The 21,935-nt window shown below is 55.7% G+C and overlaps 7 protein-coding genes across 7 annotated transcripts; 3 read left to right on the top strand and 4 right to left on the bottom strand.

The window, feature by feature from the left end:
- Nucleotides 1-3,446: 3,446 nt before the first annotated feature.
- On the top strand, nucleotides 3,447-5,146 carry KVR01_005499 (uncharacterized protein; the record flags this gene model as incomplete). Its single annotated transcript, XM_044792873.1, has 2 exons — nucleotides 3,447-3,823; nucleotides 3,883-5,146. 2 exons carry the CDS (start codon nucleotides 3,447-3,449, stop codon nucleotides 5,144-5,146), a joined length of 1,641 nt encoding a protein of 546 aa, XP_044645944.1.
- A 1,156-nt stretch (nucleotides 5,147-6,302) lies between these two features.
- KVR01_004964 (uncharacterized protein) lies at nucleotides 6,303-9,861 on the bottom strand (the record flags this gene model as incomplete). Its single annotated transcript, XM_044792413.1, has 2 exons — nucleotides 6,303-9,763; nucleotides 9,846-9,861. 2 exons carry the CDS (start codon nucleotides 9,859-9,861, stop codon nucleotides 6,303-6,305), a joined length of 3,477 nt encoding a protein of 1,158 aa, XP_044645409.1.
- A 1,435-nt stretch (nucleotides 9,862-11,296) lies between these two features.
- KVR01_005293 (H(+)-transporting V1 sector ATPase subunit C) lies at nucleotides 11,297-12,712 on the top strand (the record flags this gene model as incomplete). The annotated part of the gene is made up of 5 exons (XM_044785347.1): nucleotides 11,297-11,597; nucleotides 11,656-11,750; nucleotides 11,810-11,901; nucleotides 11,954-12,446; nucleotides 12,506-12,712. The coding sequence occupies 5 exons, from the start codon at nucleotides 11,297-11,299 to the stop codon at nucleotides 12,710-12,712; spliced, it is 1,188 nt and encodes a 395-aa protein (XP_044645738.1).
- A 187-nt stretch (nucleotides 12,713-12,899) lies between these two features.
- On the bottom strand, nucleotides 12,900-13,617 carry KVR01_005128 (adenylyl-sulfate kinase; the record flags this gene model as incomplete). The annotated part of the gene is made up of 2 exons (XM_044789503.1): nucleotides 12,900-13,518; nucleotides 13,610-13,617. 2 exons carry the CDS (start codon nucleotides 13,615-13,617, stop codon nucleotides 12,900-12,902), a joined length of 627 nt encoding a protein of 208 aa, XP_044645573.1.
- Nucleotides 13,618-15,271: 1,654 nt separating this feature from the next.
- KVR01_005148 (uncharacterized protein) lies at nucleotides 15,272-18,307 on the bottom strand. Its single transcript, XM_044787083.1, has 2 exons — nucleotides 18,205-18,307; nucleotides 15,272-18,140 (listed from the first exon to the last, which is right to left on the bottom strand). The coding sequence occupies exon 2, from the start codon at nucleotides 17,638-17,640 to the stop codon at nucleotides 16,525-16,527; it is 1,116 nt and encodes a 371-aa protein (XP_044645593.1). The 5' UTR covers nucleotides 17,641-18,140; nucleotides 18,205-18,307; the 3' UTR covers nucleotides 15,272-16,524.
- On the top strand, nucleotides 15,398-16,225 carry KVR01_005265 (uncharacterized protein; the record flags this gene model as incomplete). The annotated part of the gene is made up of 1 exon (XM_044794638.1): nucleotides 15,398-16,225. One exon carries the CDS (start codon nucleotides 15,398-15,400, stop codon nucleotides 16,223-16,225), a length of 828 nt encoding a protein of 275 aa, XP_044645710.1.
- A 1,495-nt stretch (nucleotides 18,308-19,802) lies between the features above and the next one.
- Nucleotides 19,803-21,394, bottom strand: KVR01_005343 (uncharacterized protein). The gene is made up of 3 exons (XM_044790910.1): nucleotides 21,074-21,394; nucleotides 20,249-20,967; nucleotides 19,803-20,170 (listed from the first exon to the last, which is right to left on the bottom strand). The coding sequence occupies exons 1-3, from the start codon at nucleotides 21,180-21,182 to the stop codon at nucleotides 20,141-20,143; spliced, it is 858 nt and encodes a 285-aa protein (XP_044645788.1). The 5' UTR covers nucleotides 21,183-21,394; the 3' UTR covers nucleotides 19,803-20,140.
- Between the last annotated feature and the right edge of the window lie 541 nt (nucleotides 21,395-21,935).

Below are 21,935 nucleotides of genomic sequence, written 5' to 3'. Positions count from 1 at the left end.
GGTCAGTGTCCAGAATTGTATGTATATGTGAAGCTTTGAGACAAGCTTCGCGAGGGTCTCATCAGGCGTGGATGGCTTGGCTGGATGGGTAATTAGTCCGTCCGGTCGTCGCGTACTGGTGGTGGCAACGACAACGACTCGTCTGGCCCGTCTGGCCCATCTGGGATTTTTCGAGAAAAGGACCGGGTTCTGGATCGTGTCGAGCTGCCATCCCCATGCCCATGTGAACAAGCAACTGCCGAAGATGGTTCAGGGCTGGTTGCATCACACACCTTTAGGCTCCCCCCTCTTCCACTTCACTCATCAGTACTGATTAGTCAAAGATAACCTGTCAATCATCTGGCAGAGCCGAGCAAGATCAGCTAGCAAGATCAGCTTCAAGACAAGCTCTCGTCTTGCTCACCGAATGCTTGGGTCGTGTAAAATTATCACGAGAAGGGGAGACGTTTCCATCCCAATTCGATGCAACGACAGCATGGTCGTCTCTCTGGTCAGGCGAATCAAGCCGCCCAGTGGTTGACAGTGATATCACATCAGAATCTCCACCGTCCGGCGCGATACCACCCTGCCAGCCTGCATGGCACCATCCAACGCATTCCCGGGATCATTGCGGAGGCAGCGAGATGCAGTCTGAGATGCAACAGCCATTAAAGTAAACTGCTGACAATGTGTCACACAGACAGACTGGCAGACAGGCAAATATAGTGAACACAATAGCAAGCGTAGACTGTCACAAAAGGGATGCGCGAACGGCGGTATTCTACTAGGGCTTTGTCCAAGACAATTTTGTGGTTCGCTGGTCTGACCACCTAGTGGATCGATCTACTTGACGTCTGAGCAACTGTGGGTACCTCAACTTCCCGGGCTCTCTTGATTGGCCATCTGCCAACCTGATATCGCAAAAAAGAGCAAAAGAAGACGTCTCCCCTCTCGGATTTGAACCGAGGACCTATAGATAATCTTGCATACGTTTACAGTCTACCGCTCTGCCAGCTGAGCTAAGGAGAGGATGTGTTGATTCCTGGGTCTTTTGGCTGAACCATAGCCGTCCACTAGTTGGCGGGGAGCGGCATCATCGGAATATGATGGACCATTAGTCTGTACAAGCACACATCATCAGCATCTGGGATGATTTAACTCGGACAAGTCTTGCTTAGAGCAAGAACTATAAGGCGCTTCTAAAGTGCTGATGGCTTTGGTAGCCCAGAGTAGACAAACAGGGAGACTGCACCCCAGACCACAGCAGAGACATCATCAGAGACATGACGGAACTAAGGCACAGGTGCTGCAGAATCACTGGACGGGCCCACCACGGCGGTGGTACCGTAACGTCTGACCCTCTCTGGGCCGAATGCACAAGACGGCCCAGCAGCGCAGGAGGTTGTCAGAAGAGAAGAATCTGCGCAAAAGGCGTAACGTAACGCTTGTGACGCCTGGGCCGAAGAAGCATCGTGAGAAGGGGACTTGGGGGTGAGCTCGCCATTTTGCTCGCATCTTTGCTCCACGGGGGTAGCGAGACACCCTGGCTTTCAACCGGTTCTGGGCGTTTCTGTCTCATTGGCCCCGGCTAAATGAGCCTCAGCTGCAACTCCTCCGTTTTCTCTCTCTCATTTTTCTTGTTGCTTCATGCGGCCTGCAGTAATGCGGTCGATGCTGCAGCTTCGAGTCTTTCTCTCTGAAGACCATGTCATGACAAGAATGTTGACTACTGCAGTGGCAGAGTCTCTAATGTCATGCAAGATCAGAGTCGATGGTTGCTATCAACGTTGTTACCATGTAGCCGGCGGCCAATGCAGCCCTGTCGCAGGCGAGGAAGATCCGTCGGAGCAGATCTCGGCCGTACTCTGAGCATGGTAACTTGGCGGGCCGTGGCCTTCTGGTGGCCGCTCATCTCACCACAAGCAGATAGATAGGCCCGAATTGGCGACAGAAGCAGCAGAGAAGCCCCAGTCCCGGGGGGACATGGGGGGACATGGGGGGGTCGACAAAGGGCCGCCGTAGAGGGGTACCTGGGCAATGCAACTCTTCCCCGCATCACGACCCGTACACGGCTACCACCACCTTGCACCACTGACACGGGCGGTCCAACGCTGCGAAGGTTCTGGGGTGCCGCTCGAATCAGTGGACTCTGGCCCGATGGCCCTCCACTATTTCGCCGAGCCAAAACGCCGTGGTCCATCCGGATCCATATCGACTTCGACCCATTCCCTCTTGCCTCGCCAGCCGTTTTGCTGTTGCTCTTGGCGCCCTGTGCGTGTGCCCTGCACAAGACTCTCCACCCCATTCTCCAGTCTTTCTCCCTGTGACGAGCTCTCTGCAGCGTCCCCAGCCCCGATCACGATTTACTGTATTCCACCTGCCAGTCCAAACCGTGTGTCACCCAGACGTTGCTGGTACTATTGCTTGATTTGGTTCATTCCACCACGCCGTCCAACAGTCTCTCTCTCTCTCTCTCTCTCTGCCTTGTCTCGCCCTGTGGTGCTGCTGTCTGTGCTGTACTGTGGTGTGGTGCTGCTGCTGTGACTGCGCTGTGACTGCGCTGTGCTGCCCTGGGACCGGCCGACACATCCCATCTCCTACTAACTGCGTCGGGCCGCAGTCTTATTGCCGGCAGCTGCCCTTCCCTGTGTAGCCAAGCCGAGCCCCGTCGCTCTCTCCCTCTCCGCTCTCGAGACTTCCCATCAGAACCTAGCAACAGAAACAACTTCGTCTCGGCCCCCCGACAAATCGCCAGCAAATTACTCTCGTATCCATCCATCGCCCTCCGGCTGCGTCTCGGGGCTTTTCGACCCCGTTTCTCTACAAGGGCCCGTTGACGCCCCCCCAATTGGCAACCGCGCCCCCGCAACGAAAACGTCGCTGCATCTCAAGCACAAACCCCCGGCCAAATCGCCCTGTATCGTCGCCCATTGGGATCGCTCAGCCAACACAAGTTCATCTCGACCCAGAACACCACTGGTGACATCCGTCTTCGACCATCTGCCGTTATCGCTCTCTTCGGTCAACCTCCGTCAGCCTACCTCCGCAGTTTCTGGCGCTTTCTTGTCCAAGATAAGCCGCCGAAATACCTCGACGTCTCCGACTCCGCGACTTGGGTGTCCCCGCCGCCCGTCAATCGCAGTGCACGACACACACTTGTGTCAGTCTTTTGCTGGGTCGACACCTAGTCTCCCCTCATCTACTGGGCACCCATCTCGCCTTCTGATCACCGCTCCCGCCGGCACCTCGATAACTCGAAGCAACTCAATCTGACCTGCCAGGCGACCCGCGCTTGTGCACATCCGACGAGTCACTCGTTTTCAATCACCGTCGATACCCATGTTTCAGCCATGATTGATGTGCCAACACTTCGAGTCGACAGCTTTGTTCGGACATAGGCAACCACCGCGGTTCCTGAGAGGCGACAGGGGCGCGACACGCGGATCGCTCGCTCACCACTGCCAGCCATGGATCCTCCACACATCACCGAATTCGCGTCCAAGCGCTACTTCGAGAAGATAAACCAGCTTCCCAAGGACCACCAGCCAGCCCAACAGCACTATAGTGACGGCACCGTCGTCGAAACGTCCTCGTCCAGGTTCATTCTCCCAATCCGAGGAGCCGAGCAAGGTTACGACCCGCAGGCAAGGCATGTGGACCATATCAAACAGGAGAAGGAAAGAGAGAAGGAGAGGCGGAGTCTATTTGGGTTTGGACGATTACGATCTTCGAAGCCAGCCGCCTCTGCGCCCGAAGTGCCGGCCCCAACGTTCAGACGCCAGTCGATAGTGACCGAGGTTTCACCAAGCTCTGTAGCAGATGGCGCTGCCACCCGGCCTAGGAGGTATGGACTTGTTGATCTCAAGACTCCAGGAGCTAGCAATTTACTGACCTTGAACCCAGTCTACCCTTCGAACACCTCTTCCTGAATCTGCCGACCGAGTTGCAGATTCAAATCATCTCCTATCTCCCCTTGTCAGATATCCTCAATCTGCGCAGGGCATCAAAGTCATGGCACAGCATGGTCACTCTGAATGAGTATCCCATCGTCCGGCGCCAGCTCGAGCATGAGATACCTGCCTATGCAAAGCGACTCTACCCCATCTCGGGTCCCTCTGACTACAACCTCCACTATCTGTGCGGCTTGTGGCATCGGCTACATGTTGCGGCTAAATTATCGGGGCTAATGTGCGACTGGTGCACCAAGGAAATCTTCTTGAAGACAACCAAGGACCAAATAGCATCCTTCGCGTCTCAAAGAGAAAGGATGTACCGACGACTCATACCATTACTTTTTACCATCTTCCACTTCTTTGAGAATTACCGCAAACTACACCTACAATACGTCCAGGAACACGGCCACGGTGTCGAACGGACTCCCTACACCCTTAACCCGATCGAAGTCCAAATCATGAATATGTACGACGATCGGACACTATTACAAGTCCACCAGGTCTTCCCGCTTGTCGTGGCTTCCTTTTGTAGGCGCTTGCGGCCGCCATCGTACGTCGGTCGTGTGGAACGGACAGTAAGGGGTTATCTTAGGGAGAAACCAGCCGACGAAGTTCACACGGCGGTGCTATGTCTGGGCGGCCTGAGGCAGGTGTTGAGGCTATGGGAAGTCCGCGGCTACAACACGCGGAGAGGAGCTGTGGACACGTGGTACAGCGCCATCCAGGACGCCAAAGAGCCACCGAGGAGCCCCGAGGTCAGCAAAGAGACGAAATCAAGGCGCGGGATAATGGGCTTGGGACGGAGGAAGTCCACCTGGCAGGTACGAGATGCCGCGAGGTCGCAGGCCGACGACGTTCCGGAACTGCCCAACCGCGGATCGCTGGACCACGCGGGGACAAGGAGATCGACGGCGACGCAGCCGAGCCTTGTCTTCCACACAAGTCTTGCGGCAGGGATGCCGATGGACTGGCTCGAGCAGGATCAGTACAGGCTGCTCCTTCCAGACCTACCCGTGCTACAGAAACTGTGGCTGTCGACCGCCGAGGCCATGATTCTGGACCGTAAGATCGTCGAGAGATCTGTGGACATCAAGCGCAACGCCCAGGTGATGCTGGACCTGATCAAGGAAGACGGCGGCGAGGGCGAGGACTTCTGGTGGTATGAGAATATTCAGCCGCCCAAGGAGGCCATTGAGGAAGACACTCTCGAATGAACCGAACAAAACAGAGAGCAGTCAAGAGGAGGAAGATTCACAAAGTTTTCTTTGCTTGAGGAATAGAGGTGGAGGAAATACCATTTTTGAGCCGACGAAGGGAGCGGGTTTTGTTTTGCTCATCTAGCGATTTTTTTGTCATCATCTGACGGACATCTTTCCTATGTCATCTGCGGGGGCCAAGCATTCAGAGGCGTTCTTCTGCAAACAATACTTTGGGGGGTGTGCAACACACACACATACGCACACACAAGCGCAAACGGCGCGAGGAACGGGCTAGTCAGTCTTGTCGAAATCTTCTACTACATATATCATCATACCATCAATCATCAACAAGTTTCTACTTGATAACCCGCTCAAACTTCCCACACGGCTTGAGCCAGTGACCTTGATACTCCATCCACACTTGTTTACTGACTTTAGCCGAGACCCGGTGACTACACAAGCGGTTGCAAATCCCACCCGAATCACAAGCTGGACAGGATGCCCGGAGCATAACAGTAGCAAGTCGATCAATGGTCAACCGAGGGGCGAGGGGCTTCCTACACTTTCAGATCATCGCTTCTGTATGAGAAGCGTACGAGACACGAGGCCCACCCAAGAATACAAAAAGCTTGACCCATTCGGCCTCCCACGTCCGCCCAAGTCATCAAAACACCGTCTTTTTGATCCCTAGCTAAGCCGAGGGCCTCATTCATGCAAGAAACCCGCTACTACCCGAAAAAGAAAAGTATCGTGGTCATAAGCGCTCATGTTCAGTATAGAAAACCAAAAAAAAGAAAAGAAAGAAGGGCCTCATCAACTCCGCGCCATATCCCTAGCCAGTAGCAAGCCACGCTTGTAGAAAATGGGTTTTTCTTTTTGTTAAAAAGAGGTATCAACTGAACCAGGACATGCTGCTGAATAGAAAAACAATGGGGCCAATGTTTTGGCCCGAGGCCGTGTCATAAATCGCTGGCAGATGAACCCTGTTGAGAGCATGAGAGTACAGATACGATATACATCATTGGAAGCGACGCCCGCTCAATGTCACTTCGAAGCGCAAAGGGGACCAGATTGTAGGAAGGGCTCGGAAATGGCTGCCCAACTGTCAGAGGCTGAAATCGACGTGGCTCCCTGTAAAGTGTTGGGTCAAACGAATAACTCTGTGTTCGGACTATCTCCGACCCGGCAGCCCGTAGCCAGAATAGGCGTCGTTGCGGATGGTCGAGTCGAAGCTGTTCATGGACGAGAAGTTGGTCGCGCCAGCCGAGGACCTCCCCGACACGTTTGCGGCACTCATGTTGTAAGGCGCAGGGTTGAGGCCCAGGCTGTTGTGGCTAGCCGCAGAGTTGTCCAGGCCCGCCATGTCAAACCCAAGGCCGCCAAAATCAGAGAAGCCACCGATATTTTGCGGCAGGCTCTGCACGTTCTGCACGGGAGTCTGCTGTGAGGCGCTTGTCGACTGAGGTCGGCGGCTTGTGGCGTAGGATGAGGTCTGCTGGTTCGGGCTGCTGTAGGTGTTTGTGGCGGGTGACTGGTACAGGTTATTGGATCTCGGCGTATTCGACGACTGGCTCGTCCCATATGCGGAGGTTGCAAAACTCAAGCCCGTCGAGGAGCTAGCCCGGAACGCGCCATCGTTGGAGTTATATGCTGGTGTGGCAGAAGCACCGTACTGTGGTGACTGCGAAGCCATCGTCTGAGACGGTGTCGCAGTCGAGGTGGCGGTGTATTGCGGCTGCTGAACACGTTGCTGGGTCGAGTACTGCTGTGACTCCTGGCCGTACTGTTGCTGGGGTTGCTGCGCCGCATAAGATTGCTGCTTCTGCTGCGCGTACTGTGGTTGTGTCTGTTGGGCACTGAAGCTTTGCGGCTGCTGCGACGGTGACTGTGTCGAGTAACTCTGCTGTTGGGATTGCTGCAAGTTGTACTGCTGTTTGGGCTGTGCTGTCGCATACTGCTGGGCTTGCTGCTGACCATACTGCGACTGCGTCGAAGGATTTTGTTGTGTGTAGTAGGCTTGCGAGTTCCGTGCTTGCTGGCTCTGGACTTGTGAGGCCACGGACGTTGGCGTCTGGGAGTTAGAGACGCGCTGCTGATGTAGGCTTGGGGATACCGAGTGGGCTGGGTTGAGATTGGGAGAAACAGACTGGACACTCAGATGTGGCGAGGCTGTAGGGATGTTGTTGACACTAGGTGAAGCCGTCCGTGCCCCGGATTGTTGCTGTGCCTGCTGCTGTGCCTGCTGTTGTTGCTGCTGATGGTATTGTTGCCTCTGACGCGCCATGGCAGCTTGCCTCTGTTGCTGATCGCCCATCGCTTGGCCGGAATTAACAGCCTTTGGTTGCTGAACTTGCTGCGGTTGAGCCTGCTGAGTGGGCCGTTGGGGCAGTTGAGGCTGGGCTTGAGGCTGGGCTAGGGCTTGGGCTTGGTCAGATTGTGATGAGTGGGCTTGCCTTGTAGGAGCTCGCATGGTAGTGATCTCCGGGGCGCGAAAGTTTTGCTCCTCATGTTCATCGAGCTGGGCCGTGAGTTCTTCTATAGTCGGGCTGGTGTATCCCTGAGCGTCGGCAGGCGGTTGAGCTGCCTGCACAGGAGGCACAGGAGTGTGAGATACCTGTGGCGTACTCGATGCTGCTGCATTCTGGTCGGCAACGGGCGCGGCTTTTGCTGCAGCGTTGGCTAACGACTTCGCCTTCGACTTCCGCTGTCGTTTTGGAGCTGGCGGGGCCGTCAATGTTGGCTCAGCAATGGCACTCTCATGAACCCCATTTCCGTTGACAGAAATCGGGGCTGCATTGCTAGGTGGTGCCTCATCGCTCGTGGCTTGGACACTGCCCGGCAATGCCTGGTTGTGAGTAGCGTCGCTGTCCTTCGCATTCCTCTTGCGCTTCTTGGCTGGCTGGGCCTTTTCGCCGCTCTTAGAAGCATTGGCCTTCTTGGCCTTCGGTTGCACCCCGGGCGCAGCAGGCACAGATGGCGCAGAATTGTTCACTGCCTGGAATGAGCCTGGCTGCTGCTGTCCTGCATCAACTGCATGCGACTCGTTGAAGGCTTGCAGAGCAGCCAGCGCAAATTCAGGCTCTCCCTGTTGTTGTGGTTCCGGAACTGCAGCGTTCTGGGCATTCGTAGCCAACATCTGTGTGGTCCCAGCCGCGGCCGTTGAAGCAGAAGGGTTGCCTGCACCCTCTTTGGGCCGAGGCTTCGAGCCCTTTGGCCGGCTCGCCTTCTTCCCCAGACTGAATAACGCAGAAAGTGGCTGTAGATTGTTGCTCGAGCCATTCTCTGTCACAGGGTTTCCGTCCTTGGGCTTGCCTTTTGAGCCCTTTGGCCTGCCCCTTTTCCTGGCGCTTGAAGTCACTTCTGCTTCGGCGGGGATCGTTTGAGGCGCTGGTGGGTTCTGCCGCGCCTGTTCGCCCGTTAGGACAACCTCTTGGTCCCCGATAGCAGTGTCATCTGCATCTACCCAGCTGTCGTCGTTCTCGCCGCCGTTGGTTTCCACGCCCTCGCCAGCTGATGACTTCTTAGGACCTTTCTTCACACCCTTGTCACTCCTGAATTTGCTGGCCTTGCTACCTTTGGGTCTGCCACGCCCTCGCTTTTCGACTGTCTGTACGGGTGGGGTGGCTGTGGCAGCAGCGGCAGGAGTGACGGGAGCGACAGGATGCTCGACAACTCGTGGCGCCCTGGTCTTGCGTCTTCCTTGGGCATCAAGGTCGGGAAAGATCTCTGCAACCCATCCAACGAAGACGGCACCCGAGCCATTGGCCTCAGCGCTCTCAGGGAACTTTCCGTCCTGTGGCGGTGGGGCTTCAGGGACGCCGCCAAAATATGCCAACGCCTTGCAGAGCTGGTCGACGACGGCGACAGGTTGCAGGGTGCGAAGCAGTGTGAGTAACCGCGCCTGCTGTTCCTTCGTCTCGCCAGGAGTCAAGGGCTGAATCTCGTACGTCGCCGTTCCTCCCCCTTCTTGCGCTACTGGTACCATTGGTGCGGTTGGTGCTGCTGAGGTCGCGGGTGCCACCGGCGTCACAGTCGTCTCTCTTGGAGGATTCGAGGCTGGTTGTTTCAGACCGTACAGGGCGTGATCGTATGGAGTAGTCCCCGTGAAAGGGACACCGGGCTCGGGCGTCTCCTCGGGTATCCTCATCCAATTCGATTTCCGGTGCGGTTGGTATCCGCTCTGATAAGCCATCTTGGCCGCTAGGGCCGTGTTCTCGCTCGTCCGTTTCGCAGCGGCGTCCCTGTCCGTTGCGAGGTCCTTGCCCTTGATGTCCATGTGCATCACACCAAAACTGCCTGAGGAGTTGCTCGTCTTCCCCTTGAGCTTGCTGGGGACTGGGTTTCTTATCCGCCCATCCTTATAGGGCTGCCCCGCAAGCTCCTTGGGGTCGGCATAGTCAGACTGTGACATGCTCGTATACTGCAACTCGGGGGAGCCGTTGGCCTCTGGTGGTTCGCTCGGGGTGGGGTCTTCGGTGGGCACGAGCTGGGCTGTTGTGTGAGCATTCGGGTTCGAGAGCACAGGCTGCCCCCCAGCACCAACCCTGGCCAGGTTGTAAGCTGCCTGGGCAGAGGTGGCCTTTGACGTGACGTTGGCGGCGCTGAGGGCATGAGCCCTTGCGGCCTTGGGAGCTGTGGAAGGACATGGTCACGATCAGCTCGCACAGTGATAAAAGAGGAAAACCGCAGGCATTGATGCGGTGGCATAACACACCTGTGCCTGGGGCCATTCTTGCAACTGGGCCTGGCGTCCACAGAACTCTCTTGTATTCCCACTCCGCCAAAGGGGATTGTCTACCAAGGGGGGATGTTGCGGTCGCGGTGTGGACAAGGATCAAGCGGCCGGCGGCACGACGTCGGCGGGTGCGTCAACATGGACGATTCAATGGCATCCCGAATGAGTTGTCCAATTTGACGGGCCCATGCGCAGATTACGGTGTCTCCGACCGAGTCCAAAGGGCTGTCTGGTGCCCGGCGAGCCTGGGCGGGGGGCGTCAAAACCGATGCAGGACGGGCGAGGTCTTGCTGGAAGAGACAGACGCGTTGGGTCGAATTTCTGGTGGGCGTCGCCAGTCGACCGTCTCCCACACAAACAGCAGTGCTCACACAGGTGGAACCCGGGGGCTTGATTTGATCTAGGCGGCCTACGGCAAAGAGCGAGTGCGGCCGTGAACCAATGAATCAATTGTTGGAAAGCGACCGCCAGTTGGCGCGACGTTACCCAGTCGCGCGCAGGTTCTGTCTTGCCAGGCTTGCCAGGACAGCTGCTGCTGCAACCTGGGCGTCGGGCGCTCGCGAGGGTGGCTGCTGATCTCACGGTCGACGTGGGATGGGACCTGGAACCCGTACTCCGTATCCGTAATCCGATTTCCGTAGCCCGTGATCGAGCCCCGAAGGACTGTGGGCGGTGGGCTGTCGGCTGTGGACTGCAGACTGCAGACTGTCGAGCTTAGGCTCAGGCTCAGGCTCGTCACGGCGAAGAGACTGGATCTCCGTGGCCCGTCTCAGGCGTGCCCGTGGTCGAAGATGGGACTCACCGCTGAGGGGCGTGGTCTAGCTGTTGTAGCGTCGACGGCGGCTTACAGCACGAGGTGACCCTCAGATTGATCGTCGAGGATCAGTTCCTCGGGCGGGCTGCTGGCTGACCGGGGGCTCCTGGCTTGGCCATCTGGCGTCGCCCAGAGGCCTAGCTACCTGGGCTGGCAAGCAGCAAGCTGGCTGAACCTACCCCACTGGCCGACAGGCGTCACTCGCACCCTCAGCTGCTGCACGGCCTTGGACTACCACTCGCTTATTACCCAGATCCTAATAAGCTCTGCCTATTGTCCGCCCAGGATCACCAACCTCGCCGGCTTGGTCTTCGAGCCAATCCCATTGTGTATGTCCTCACGACCCGCACTCCAGTATTCCACGCAGCGGCCCAGCCCATCATAACAGCTGCACTCACAGCAGAGGGAGCTCCTGTGGCTGGCGATCTGGCTCCCGGAAGACGAGTCAAGTGGGAGGGCGACTTCGGCTAATCAGTGCACTCTCCAGCAACTCGGTGACGCAGTTCGGTGAACCAACAGCTTGCTTCGCACCAGACCACTTCCGGCAGCACACTCGGCTGTTTCAAACGTCACCCCGACTATCCTCCAGGCCGCCGCGTGCGGTAGACCGGGCACGATGCCGTCACCGAATAGCTACATTGCTCTGTCCCTGCCGCTGAGGACATTCGACACCGGCGACAAGGACGAGGCCATCCAGGCCCTGAGCGCGACCGTCGGCAGCGATAATGGCACCGTGACAGGCTTCCCCATACCTGCTTTCAAGATCGGCACCCTCGATGCGCTGGTGCAGCAGGCAGACGAGCTCGCCAAGCTCCACGCCGGCTGCGAGGGCGTTGTCCAGAGGGTGTCTGACTCTCTGAAGACGATCCTTGATGGGGACGAGGAGAAGATCTCACAAAACAAGATGGTCAACGACAGTAAGGACAGAGTGACCGGGCGCCATGCTGGGAGCATCTGTGGCTAATCCCCTCACAGAGCCTACGGACCAGTACTTGCGGACGTTCAGCTGGAACAAGGTCAGGTACCGAGCGGATCGGCCGCTCGGTGAGCTGATCGAGAACCTGCAAAAGGTATTATACCTTGTTGCTGCTATGCTCATGCCGTCAAACCTGCTCACGAACCCTCACAGGAGCTCGTCAACGTCGACAACGACGTCAAGGGCAAGTTCAACCAGTACAACTCGGTCAAGACAAACCTCGCGGCTCTGCACCGAAGACAGACGTGAGTTACAGCCACAAAGCCCGAGGACGAGGGCAGCACTGACGATGAGCAGCGGAAACCTGACCACCAAGTCGCTCACGCCCATTGTGAATCCCGAACAATTAATCACAGACTCCGAGTACCTCGAAACGCACCTCATTGTCGTCCCAGCGAACAACCGAAAAGACTTCCTCAAGAGCTACGAGTCAATCGCGCCCATGGTCGTCCCGAGATCAGCCGTTGAGCTGGCCAAGGACGAAGAGTTCGTCCTGTACGCGGTGACGACCTTCAAGAAGCACAGCAACGAGTTCCTCCAGAAGTGCCGTGAGTCAAAGTGGACACCCCGGCAGTACAAGTACGTCGAGGGCGGCAAGGAGGAGGAGCAGAAGGAGCTGGACCGTGTGGCGCGGGAGGAGAAGAAGGTGTGGGGGGAGGCCCTCAGGCTGGGGCGGACGGGCTGGAGCGAGGCCGTCATGGTGTGGGCTCATGTCCTGACGCTCCGCGTGTTTGTCGAGACGGTCCTGCGCTACGGTCTGCCATTGGAATATGTCAGCGCCTTGATCAAGGTGAGTATCTATCTGTTCAGGAACGGCACGGCATGACTGGTTCACTAACTCCAGGGCAGACAACCCCCAAGTTGGCAAAGAAGGTCAAGACCTCTCTGGACTCGTCATACTCGTACCTGGGCGGAAATGCCTTTGGCAGAGACAAGAAGGGCAAGGTCGTCAAGGATGACGCCGCCCTGAGCTCGGAGATGGCAGCAGCTGGCCTGGGCGTTGGCGAGGGCAACGAATATACGGCATATGTGTACTATGAGTTTGAATTTCCCTAGACAGACACGACGGCGCATTCTCGGAGCTGTCTGTATGCATGAGCAGCATGTAACTTTTCTGGCACTCAACACAAGAGTCAGGTTTACGACCGTCGACACTTGACATGACAAGGCTGTAATTTCTATAGCATGACCAACCAGGAGGCGGTGCTTCTACTTTCAATTTTGCGCACATGCCTCATACACCCTAAGCCGAAGCACCGATCAGACCCTTCTCCTGCAGGTACTTTGTGATCTGCGCGACGCACTCCTCGACGCTGTTCTCGTGGGTGCGGATGGTGATCTCGGGCTCAAGGGGGGCCTCGTAGGGGGCAGAGATGCCGGTGAAGTCCTTGATCTCGCCGGCGCGGGCCTTCTTGTAGAGGCCCTTGGGGTCGCGCTGCTCGGCGACCTCGATGGGGATGTCGACGTAGACCTCGATGAAGGCGAGGGGCTCGTCGCCCTGGGCGCCGCTGGCGGCGTGCAGCTCACGCGCGACCTGGCGGTCGGCCCGGTAGGGGCTGATGAAGGAGGTCAGGGCGACGGTGGAGCTGTCGGCGAAGAGCTTGGCGACCTCTGCGATGCGGCGGATGTTCTCGTTGCGGTCCTTCTCGCTGAAGCCCAGGTCCTTGTTCAGGCCGAAGCGCACGTTGTCGCCGTCCAGGCGGTAGGCGGCCAGGCCCAGGTGCAGCAGGTGCTGCTCCAGAGCCGTGGCGACAGTCGACTTGCCCGACGCCGACAGGCCCGTGAACCAGATAGTGAAGCCCTTCTGCTTGCGGAAGCTCTCGCGCTCCTTGCGCGAGAGGGAGGGGTGCCAGGTGATGTTGCTGTCGCGGGTGGGAGAAGGGTTAGTTGGGGCAACCGCGGGGTACCCAGGTAAGTGGTGGGAGAGGGGAGGGATGGTCAATATTGACTCACGTAGCCATGTTGGGATGACGGGAGCTGGACAATCTGAAGATCTGGGCAAGTTGGTCAGACCTCGAAGAGCTGCAGAAGCCAGGGAGAGGGAAAAATATGTACAATGGGAGAAGAGCGTCTAGTATGACCGAGGGCTGACTACCTACCTGACTTGACGTGCTTGCGCCAAACCCGTCAATTTTATTTTATGACCTACTTGCAACACGACGGGAGCCGACAGCGGAGTAGTGGACTGCTTTGGAGCCAATGGTAGGTGAGTACCTACACTACATTCAAGACAGTCCCTTTGGCTTCAGGTTTGATTGTCTCGAGTACTTCTGACCACAGTTGCATTTCTTGCCCTCCTTGATGCCCATCCATTAGTCCAGTCTACCTGAGACCCCCATTCGAAGGCCCATTGCGAGCGTATCCGCTCATGACGACAGAGTTGGAAGCGGGGCCCCTTTTGGGAGGGTCGCCGAGTCCCGACAAGTGGGAACAAACCCTCCTCACTGGCCTGCCATTCCATAGGAGGGTGGGTATACGTGATTATATTGTGCCTCCCTTGCATTTCTCAATCGAGGTTTCCCCCACGGATGTGCCACTGCTGCGTGGGCCAGCTGCATCCGCCGCGCCAGGTCATGTAGTGGCTCACGTGTAAGCAGAGTCAGCCAGCTCGGACCGTGTCAGTCTGGCAGCCGCATACAAATACCACAGCCGATGCGTATTTCCTCATTCCCGTTGCATGCAATGATTTGGAAACTCGGACCTATTGCATCCTTGGGCTCTTGGGGGCAGCAATGCTTGGTGGAGCCCAATTAATTGTGAGAAGAGTCTTGGTGGTCCAAACACAATCATCACAAGTCAAAGACGTAAAGCAAGTATAAACAAAATTGGCCAAAATCGTTCCTAAGTGCGTTACGGTAGATTCGTTAAATGAGATTTGCTGCTTTTTCCACAACAATCCTTCCGCATCTGTTTGTTGATAAATATGAGGAAAGAGAAACAAGCCAAGACAGATACGCTAGTTAGAAGTTTCCGTCCATGAGTCTTTGGGAAAACTTGCTCTATAAAATGTGCGAAGACATATTCGCCCTCGACCTCTCCCGCTCCTTAAGCCATTTATTCCTCTTTAAGCAACCAGCACTTAGATAACTCATTCCATTCCTGGCTTGTTTTAGGCGATTAAGACTTTTTAGGGGACACTGACATAAAGATTTTAGTTTGGTCTTGGGACAAAATTGAATTCATCAACTCCTGCGTGTGCTGGTGAACGTGGACTCACATTTGTCACACGAACATTTCGATGATAACGCGTCCGAAGACGGATATTTTACCAAGAAGCCTCAAGACCAACTCTTTGTACAACAGTGTGGATTGTCCGAATCGTACTTACAACAAATGTTGATGTATTTTCAGAATTACCTGGTTCGGCAGCCTTGGAAGTCAGCCTCCGGGTCAGGTCTGGCCAGCATACATATTCACATATTCTCTCCAAATCAATGCCTACTTTTGTGAGTTGAATGTGTCGCTCTGTCCAACAAATTGCCAACCGTGCAAAGCAAGGGGGGATGGGGCAGTTGCTCTTTCTGGACACTGCAATCCCCTGTGTGATGTGATGCAGCATGCAGCATCCCAGCCACTCACGGCTCCAATAGAGACCAACATGAAAAGGGAGAAGGAAAAAATTGCTGCCACCTGGTCACGGAGCATGTCGTTGGGACCTGTTGGTATCGAGCGAGAGAGCTCAGAACAATTATTCCAACACTTCAGTCGCAAACCATCATACTCAAAATGTATAGACCAACCATGATCCGGACGCTTGCCCGTGCGACAGTCCAGCCATCGATGAGAACACTGGCTCATCCACGACTACTCCTGGGCCAGAGATTGGCCCCCGCCGCACGCCAGCCTCAGCAGCTCCGCCCCCTCTCTCTGTTCAACGCGGTGCCTTTCCTCGGGCGGAGGCGCGTCGACCGAGACCTGAAGGCCGTACTAGACCAGGCACTCTCCATCAAAGGCCCAGAACAGAAGCAGCACGTCTTCTTCGACGTGGCACGCCGCTTTGCCGCCAACAACGGCGGGCCAGACGGGCTGGAGTTCAAGAGCCCCGGGGGCGCCCTGAAACTCAGAAGCAACACACACGTCTCCAGGAGTCCACAGCGTGGTCAGCAACGTCCTGAAGACTGCCAGTGCAGCGCCGACAAGGTTGGCTTCCACAACATGCGGTACGCCATTGACATTTCAAAGCCGCAGAGGTGGAAGGTCTGGGCTGCGGTCGAAGCCGAGCTGAGGCCCCCTAAAGGTAGCTCCTCGCCGGCGGTTTCTGCGCAAGAAGCCATCGACTCGATTCTTGTACAGGCAGTCGCTTGGATCGTCGTACGTGAGTGTGGGGAGTTTCAAAAGAAACTGACAGCGGACACCAAGGAGACTGCGAACGGGGAGCCGGGTGCAGTCAGTCGGGTTCCTGACGAGATCGACCTTGAGCTGCTTGTATGGGACACTGTCATTCCTTTGGAGGTCGATACCCGTAAATTGGGTATAAGTACTTACTGGGTGGGAAAGCTTGGCGAGGGGCGGCCTTGGAAGAATACCTGGTTTCCTATTTTCCTTCCTTTCCCATTCTTGGATTTTTGATCAGCGTGGCCAGAGGGTAACGTCCGCAAGTTCAAGCAACAGTCAAAAAATGTTTATGATCGGCTGAAGGGGCAAAATGTATTTGTATCTAGTGACATAGCTTCATTCATGTTCTTACATGACCTGATATCTGGATTGGCTACACATGGGAGTGGCAAGTGAGCATTCACACAAGCAACCTGTGATAGCTGAATAGATCATCACATTTTAGCATCCTAGGGAGCGGCTACCAAGAGAAGGAAAAGTTGGTGCATGCCATTATTATCTAGGATCGCCCATCGCATTTCTATAGACGTTTCTCATGAGGATTTCCCCTCGCCTTCTGCCGTCTCTCCGCCGTGCTCATTCTTCCAGGTCCCGGCGTAGTGATGGACCACCAATGAAGGGCCGACTCTGTCTTGGTCCTCCGGTTCGTACTCGTTATATGATGCAGCCAGCGCGTAGCCCGGAAGGATCAGGACATCACCAGCGAGCTTCGGTTCCAGGATCTCGTGGTACGGCTCCCATCCTCCCCACCCGGCCTCTTTGGCACTTTCCTCGTCCACTATACTCTTCATGACGCTCTTGGCGAATCTCTTTGGGCCGGTGAACTCCACGACATCGCCCACCATCTCCATGTTCAGCCCCGAGATGGTGACATTGTTCGCGGCCGCCAACTCGGCCACTCCCTTGACGACATCCTCTGCCACGGTCAGCAGCTTGCGCACGCCCTTCTTGGCGAGGATTGTCCAGGTCGTGAACTGCCTGTCGAACTCAAAGTGGTAGCCGCCGTCGAATTCCCAGCCGACAACCAGGGCGGGGTCAACACCGTCGGGGACCCATTTGTCGATCGGGATGCCCTCGCAGGTTGCATCTAGGTCGAACCAGATGCCGCCCTCGGAATAGAGAAGGAGATAGCGGAACAGATCGACCTTCAGGATGGGTACGGTCAGGGCGAAATATGTATCCACGATATCAGGACGGTCCTTGTATCTCTCCAGGACAAAGGCATCTGCAGACTGATCGGTGAAGAATTCTGGGTGATACTCGGGGTTCTGCGAGATACATGTGTTTGTCCAGCCACGGGCATCGTCGCTGAGCCCCTTGGGCCCGAGCTTGTACCATATCTTTTTGGGGATCCCAGTGGGCTCAGGGGTTGGAGACGGAGACGGGGGCGGGGGCGGGGGTGGGGGCGGAGGCTGTTCCGCCTTGTCCGTGGGCGGCGGCGGCGAGGGCGGAGGTTGTGACTCGGGGGATGTTGTCACTGGTGGCTCTTCGGACAGCACGGGCGTCGGGCTGGCCTCGTAGCTCAAGCTCCACGTGCGGAAGTGGTAGAGCAGCAGAAGGACAACGCTTATGATGGCAATGTTCCTCAGCGACGGGATGCGGCAAGCCCGGAGCCAGGACATGCCAGTGACGCTGTGGTTCTTCTCCATCAGGAGAAGGGGTCGTTGGGTGGTCGAGCAGAGGGCGGACCCACTCAGTTTGTCAGTCAGGCCTGGGCAGACAAAGCAGTCTGCTTGGTGATGGCCAGCCCCGAGACTCGAGTCGACTTGTGGCTGGTTTATGGCCGACGCTCCACGCCCGCGAGAAAAACAAAGGAAAACGCAGGGAGTATGATGAGGATAGGATAGGAAAGGAAAGGAAAGGAAAGGAAAGGAAAGGAAAGGAAAGGAGAGGAGAGGGGTGTGAACGGAACCGAAGCTATGTACATATGCGAGAAGGAGGCTCACTCAGAAACAAAATTAATAAAGCCCGCCGAGCGCGTGGGGCATTTCACCCTACCGGCGAGTCATCATGCCTCGCCGTAGACGCCCGGCCGATCAGATCTATGTTGGTACCTTTTGGCCCGTGGGGGCGTGCATATGAGCTTGATTCAACCCGTTAAAGTGCCGAAACATCTTAAGTTAGCGGGTAGTTCGGGCAGTTCCCTTGCCTGGGTAAGGTTAGCCCTGGCAGTCCTGGCTGCTGTAGCTCCAGATCACAAGGCTACTACTTACCTAGGTACTTACTTACTTAAGTACTCAGTTACACATGGCGCAGCAGCGTGGCAGGCGTGGGCGGCGGTCGAGCGAGACTGGAAGACCTCGAGTGCGACCAGCCAACAGCATGAGCCTGAAATGAGGAGCAGAGGAGGAAGCCTGGGCGCATGCACGAGAGATTCCATTGGTTCAGCTGCAGCCCTGTCGGCAGTGGGCCCCAACAGGTCAGCCTCGGACTCATCTGGAACTCTTTTCTATCGTTGCTGTGCACACAGTAAGGTCAAAGCAAGGAAGATGGAAATTTCAACTGTGTGGACAAATGGACACCAAGCTCAGACAGGATAAATGAGAGTCATTTTGCCTAGGTATGACTGAACATGAAGAGTATGCTAAAAGCGTACTTACTCTCAATATCATAGAATTATATTAGCTATGTAACAACTCCATAGGGAGAGAGCCGAGTCAGGGATGATGAAAGGCCTACTTCCTAATTTAGACGCTCGAGTGTCTTCCACTGCAGCCTGCAGCAGTGCGGCATCTGGTCGGTCACAATCTTGCAGATCCGGCCATCTAGATCGAAAACTGAAATTCCGATGAGATATCACTGGTCCCACAGCCCTGCCAGCACTTGCAGCCCCCAGAATCCTTCCACAACTATTCGTGCGAAGGTGTGAAGTTTCTCTCAAAAGCCTTTGCCTAGCACCCTCCTACCCCAGCTCCCTTTCCCTTTTCCAGCCCCTTCAGCTTATTGGTTTTCTCCCCCCGTTTTTTTATCGCCAGTGTATTTGCCAAGGCCACTCGTTCTTATCCGTACTTTTTTTTTTTTATGGTATTTCCCAGTGTATACTGACGAATGGCCAATTATCGGATCTCTTAAGCATGGGAACCGGGTGATCTTCGCAATGCTCCTGGGTAGTCACACGATACAATATATTGTATCCACACGAGCGTTGATGATTAGCCAACTTAACGATCGATTATATACCCAACATTGCGTTACAGGGATTATTGGAAGGCTTGTGACTACCCACGACAATGTTTATCAATATTCAATATGTACATCGAAATAGCCCAATACCTAGGTACCCATACGCACGTGTCTCCATGCTATGAGCTAGCAGCGACGTGTTGATTGCGCTCATCCTCTGTCTAGTAACTTGAGCAATACTATGTAAATTCTCGAGCCCCGACTTAAGTAGATATTGCAGTGGTAACCTTGAATAATGTCCCGAGGTCTTTAAGGTCTGCGATACACTAACATAACAATAGTTCCATGTCTGTCTTCGGATATATATGGAATAGAAGCGAAACTAGATGATAATAGTTGCCAGGGATTGGGTATATTCACTATGCATGAACTTCGCCAAACTTGACACTGATGTTGATTAGGGTATGAGTGATATAGCTACGGCTTGAATTTATTACACACATCTCTTTAGATTCAGCAAATAACACTTGATAGAGTTACCGAATAAGAGTATTCATCACCTAGGCACTGGAAAAGGACTAATTCACTTTGCGTCGGTACCTTAGTGGTTATCCTTTTTACTAGTTGCACAGCTACATATGTAGGGTGTCTGTATTCGAGTCAAGTGACACTGTGAAAGACTTGGTTACGTGTAGGACTTGGTTAAATTCTAAGATGTATAACTTCAAGTTCCCAGGCTTGTTAGGGTGATAAAAGGTCTGTCGCAAATTGCCGCTTGTCTTTCTTTCTGTTTAAAATGTTTGACCACAATTTATGCCATTAACGGTCTCGGATCAGCGCGGTAGTATTTCCCAAAGCGGGTGCCAGTGTGAAGTATCTATCATCTACACGGTATCAATACTTCGCCCCAAGGTCGCTCACACAATCAAGAGGTGTCATAATAGTCTAGCCCCAATGTTTAAAATGCCAAATCTATGCCGTTTGCCCTGTCAATACTCCTAAGCCACAAACTTTATTAAAGGCCCCTTATGCGACGGGTGCGGCGGCGCGCAGGGCCTGAGGAAAGGGATCAAACATGTCAGCGGACCAGCTCTGCATAACGTAACCTGGTGTCAGTCGCTAGGGTAAACCTACCGCAGCCTGCTTGGGCTCGATATAGAGCGCCGTGGCATTCGCCAGCTCGACGGGCTCCTCGTCGCCCAGCGGCAGTGTCTCGATCCTACCCTCGACCCAGGCCTTGCGGCCCTCCGACTTGGTGACGTGCGCCTTCAGGACGATAAACTGGTTCGCCTTGCAGGGCGCCCTGTAGTTGACGTTCAGGTTGGCCGTCATGCCGACGCGGTGCGGCAGGACCTCGAAGGCAGGCCTCGCGACGCCCTCGTCGAGGACGGTGGCCAGGTAGCCGCCGTGCACGATCCCCGGGTGGCCGCAGAGGTCCGCGCCCACATAGCTAATCTGGATGTACTCCTTCTTGTCGCCGGCAGTATCAAAGAAGGCCAGCGGCGGCATGGGGACCTTGCCGGGCCCCATGAGCGTGCCGCCGGTCAGGTTGTGCACCCTCCAGGCGGGGGGGATCTTGAGGTGCGGCCTGTGCTCGTTGAAGGCCGGGTTCTCGCGCAGGGAGCGCACGTAGGGGTTGGCGTTGAGCTGGTCCTCGAGGGCCTGGGTCTCGGGGTCCTCGGGCGTCCACATCTGCAGCGTTTCCTCGTCGGACACGGGGGTCATGTAGCCCGAGACGGTCTGGTAGGCGGGAGACACGGCCATTGCGGTTCCGATGATGGTGAAGCCGAGGGCCCAGAGGGAGTATTTGAACGCGCGGCGGAGTCTGGACGGTCTTGGTGGCGGGGCGGATTCTTGGAGGATGAGGCTGTCAGCATGCGATAACCACTTCGAGAGCGCAGGTCATGCCGCCTCAGGATGAGTCTTACTCATCCTGACGGCGAGACCAGTGCGACATACCATGTGCTGTTACAATTGAGCGTATGGCAAGGCGTGGTGCTGATCTAAAGTGAGGGCGTCGTGATATCTGGCGCGCGAAAGGAGTCACGGACTGCAGAGAGCGAGACATTGGGGCTGGATGCGCGCCTCTTTATTGGGGGACAGGGGTGGCGAGTTCACTGAAACCGAGGCATCTATCTCTGCGGATAGACAAGGGGCCCAGCTTGTTGGGTCCAAGACGGATTCGAATCGCGTCAATTTGACGGGTATTGTACTGTGTATTATCGACTGCCACCAGGCGGGCAGGGCGGGCGGGTAGGGAAAATTCCTGGGACATGCCGAGGTACCGGAGGCGAGTCGGCGTCTAGTTCTTCTAGTGCCTAGGGAACCCTTGGCCTGTCAGGCTCTATCTGGCAGTCTGGCAAGCCGAGTCTGGCAGTCTGGCAGTTCTGGCTGCTCTATTTTTGTCGTGCAGGCAAGGAGGCCACATGCGAACAGCCGTTGCGCCTGTGCTTGACAAGTGACGTATGCACCCAAGCACGTACTAGTACACACACAGAACATAGTGGTGGCACTGGTACTTACTTGCATGTTCCAATTCCAACCGCCAATCTGGACCCCTTTGGCTGGCTTCGCTGCGGGGTGCAACGCCCCTCCCCTGCGCCCTCCCAAGCTTGCGCATTGGCTCGACCACGATCGTTTCGCATCCAGCGGAGCTCCAGTGCCTCTTGGCCAGGGGAGCTCAGCCCTCACAGCGGTGTGAGCTCTCTTTATATTCAACGTCGCTGTCACTATAGTTCTCGGTCCATATCCACAAACCAAGAATCCTCACCATAATACCAAAACAAGCAAGCTTCAGAGCCAATCCTCATACAAAACTTGG

The sequence above is a fragment of the Diaporthe batatas genome (assembly GCF_019321695.1).
Source record: "Diaporthe batatas strain CRI 302-4 chromosome Unknown Contig00005, whole genome shotgun sequence".
Lineage (NCBI taxonomy): Eukaryota > Fungi > Ascomycota > Sordariomycetes > Diaporthales > Diaporthaceae > Diaporthe > Diaporthe batatas.
This window is presented reverse-complemented; position numbering and strand designations above follow the sequence as displayed.

Bases quoted from the DNA above. Each gene is read 5' to 3' on its own strand.
- KVR01_005148 (XM_044787083.1), bottom strand. From the start codon at position 17,640: ATGGAGAAGAACCACAGCGTCACTGGCATGTCCTGGCTCCGGGCTTGC.
- KVR01_005343 (XM_044790910.1), bottom strand. From the start codon at position 21,182: ATGTCTCGCTCTCTGCAGTCCGTGACTCCTTTCGCGCGCCAGATATCA. The intron at 20,968-21,073 runs GTATGTCGCACT...TCATCCTCCAAG, and splicing joins CTCAATTGTAACAGCACATG to AATCCGCCCCGCCACCAAGA. The intron at 20,171-20,248 runs GTAGGTTTACCC...CCCTTTCCTCAG, and splicing joins TCGAGCCCAAGCAGGCTGCG to GCCCTGCGCGCCGCCGCACC.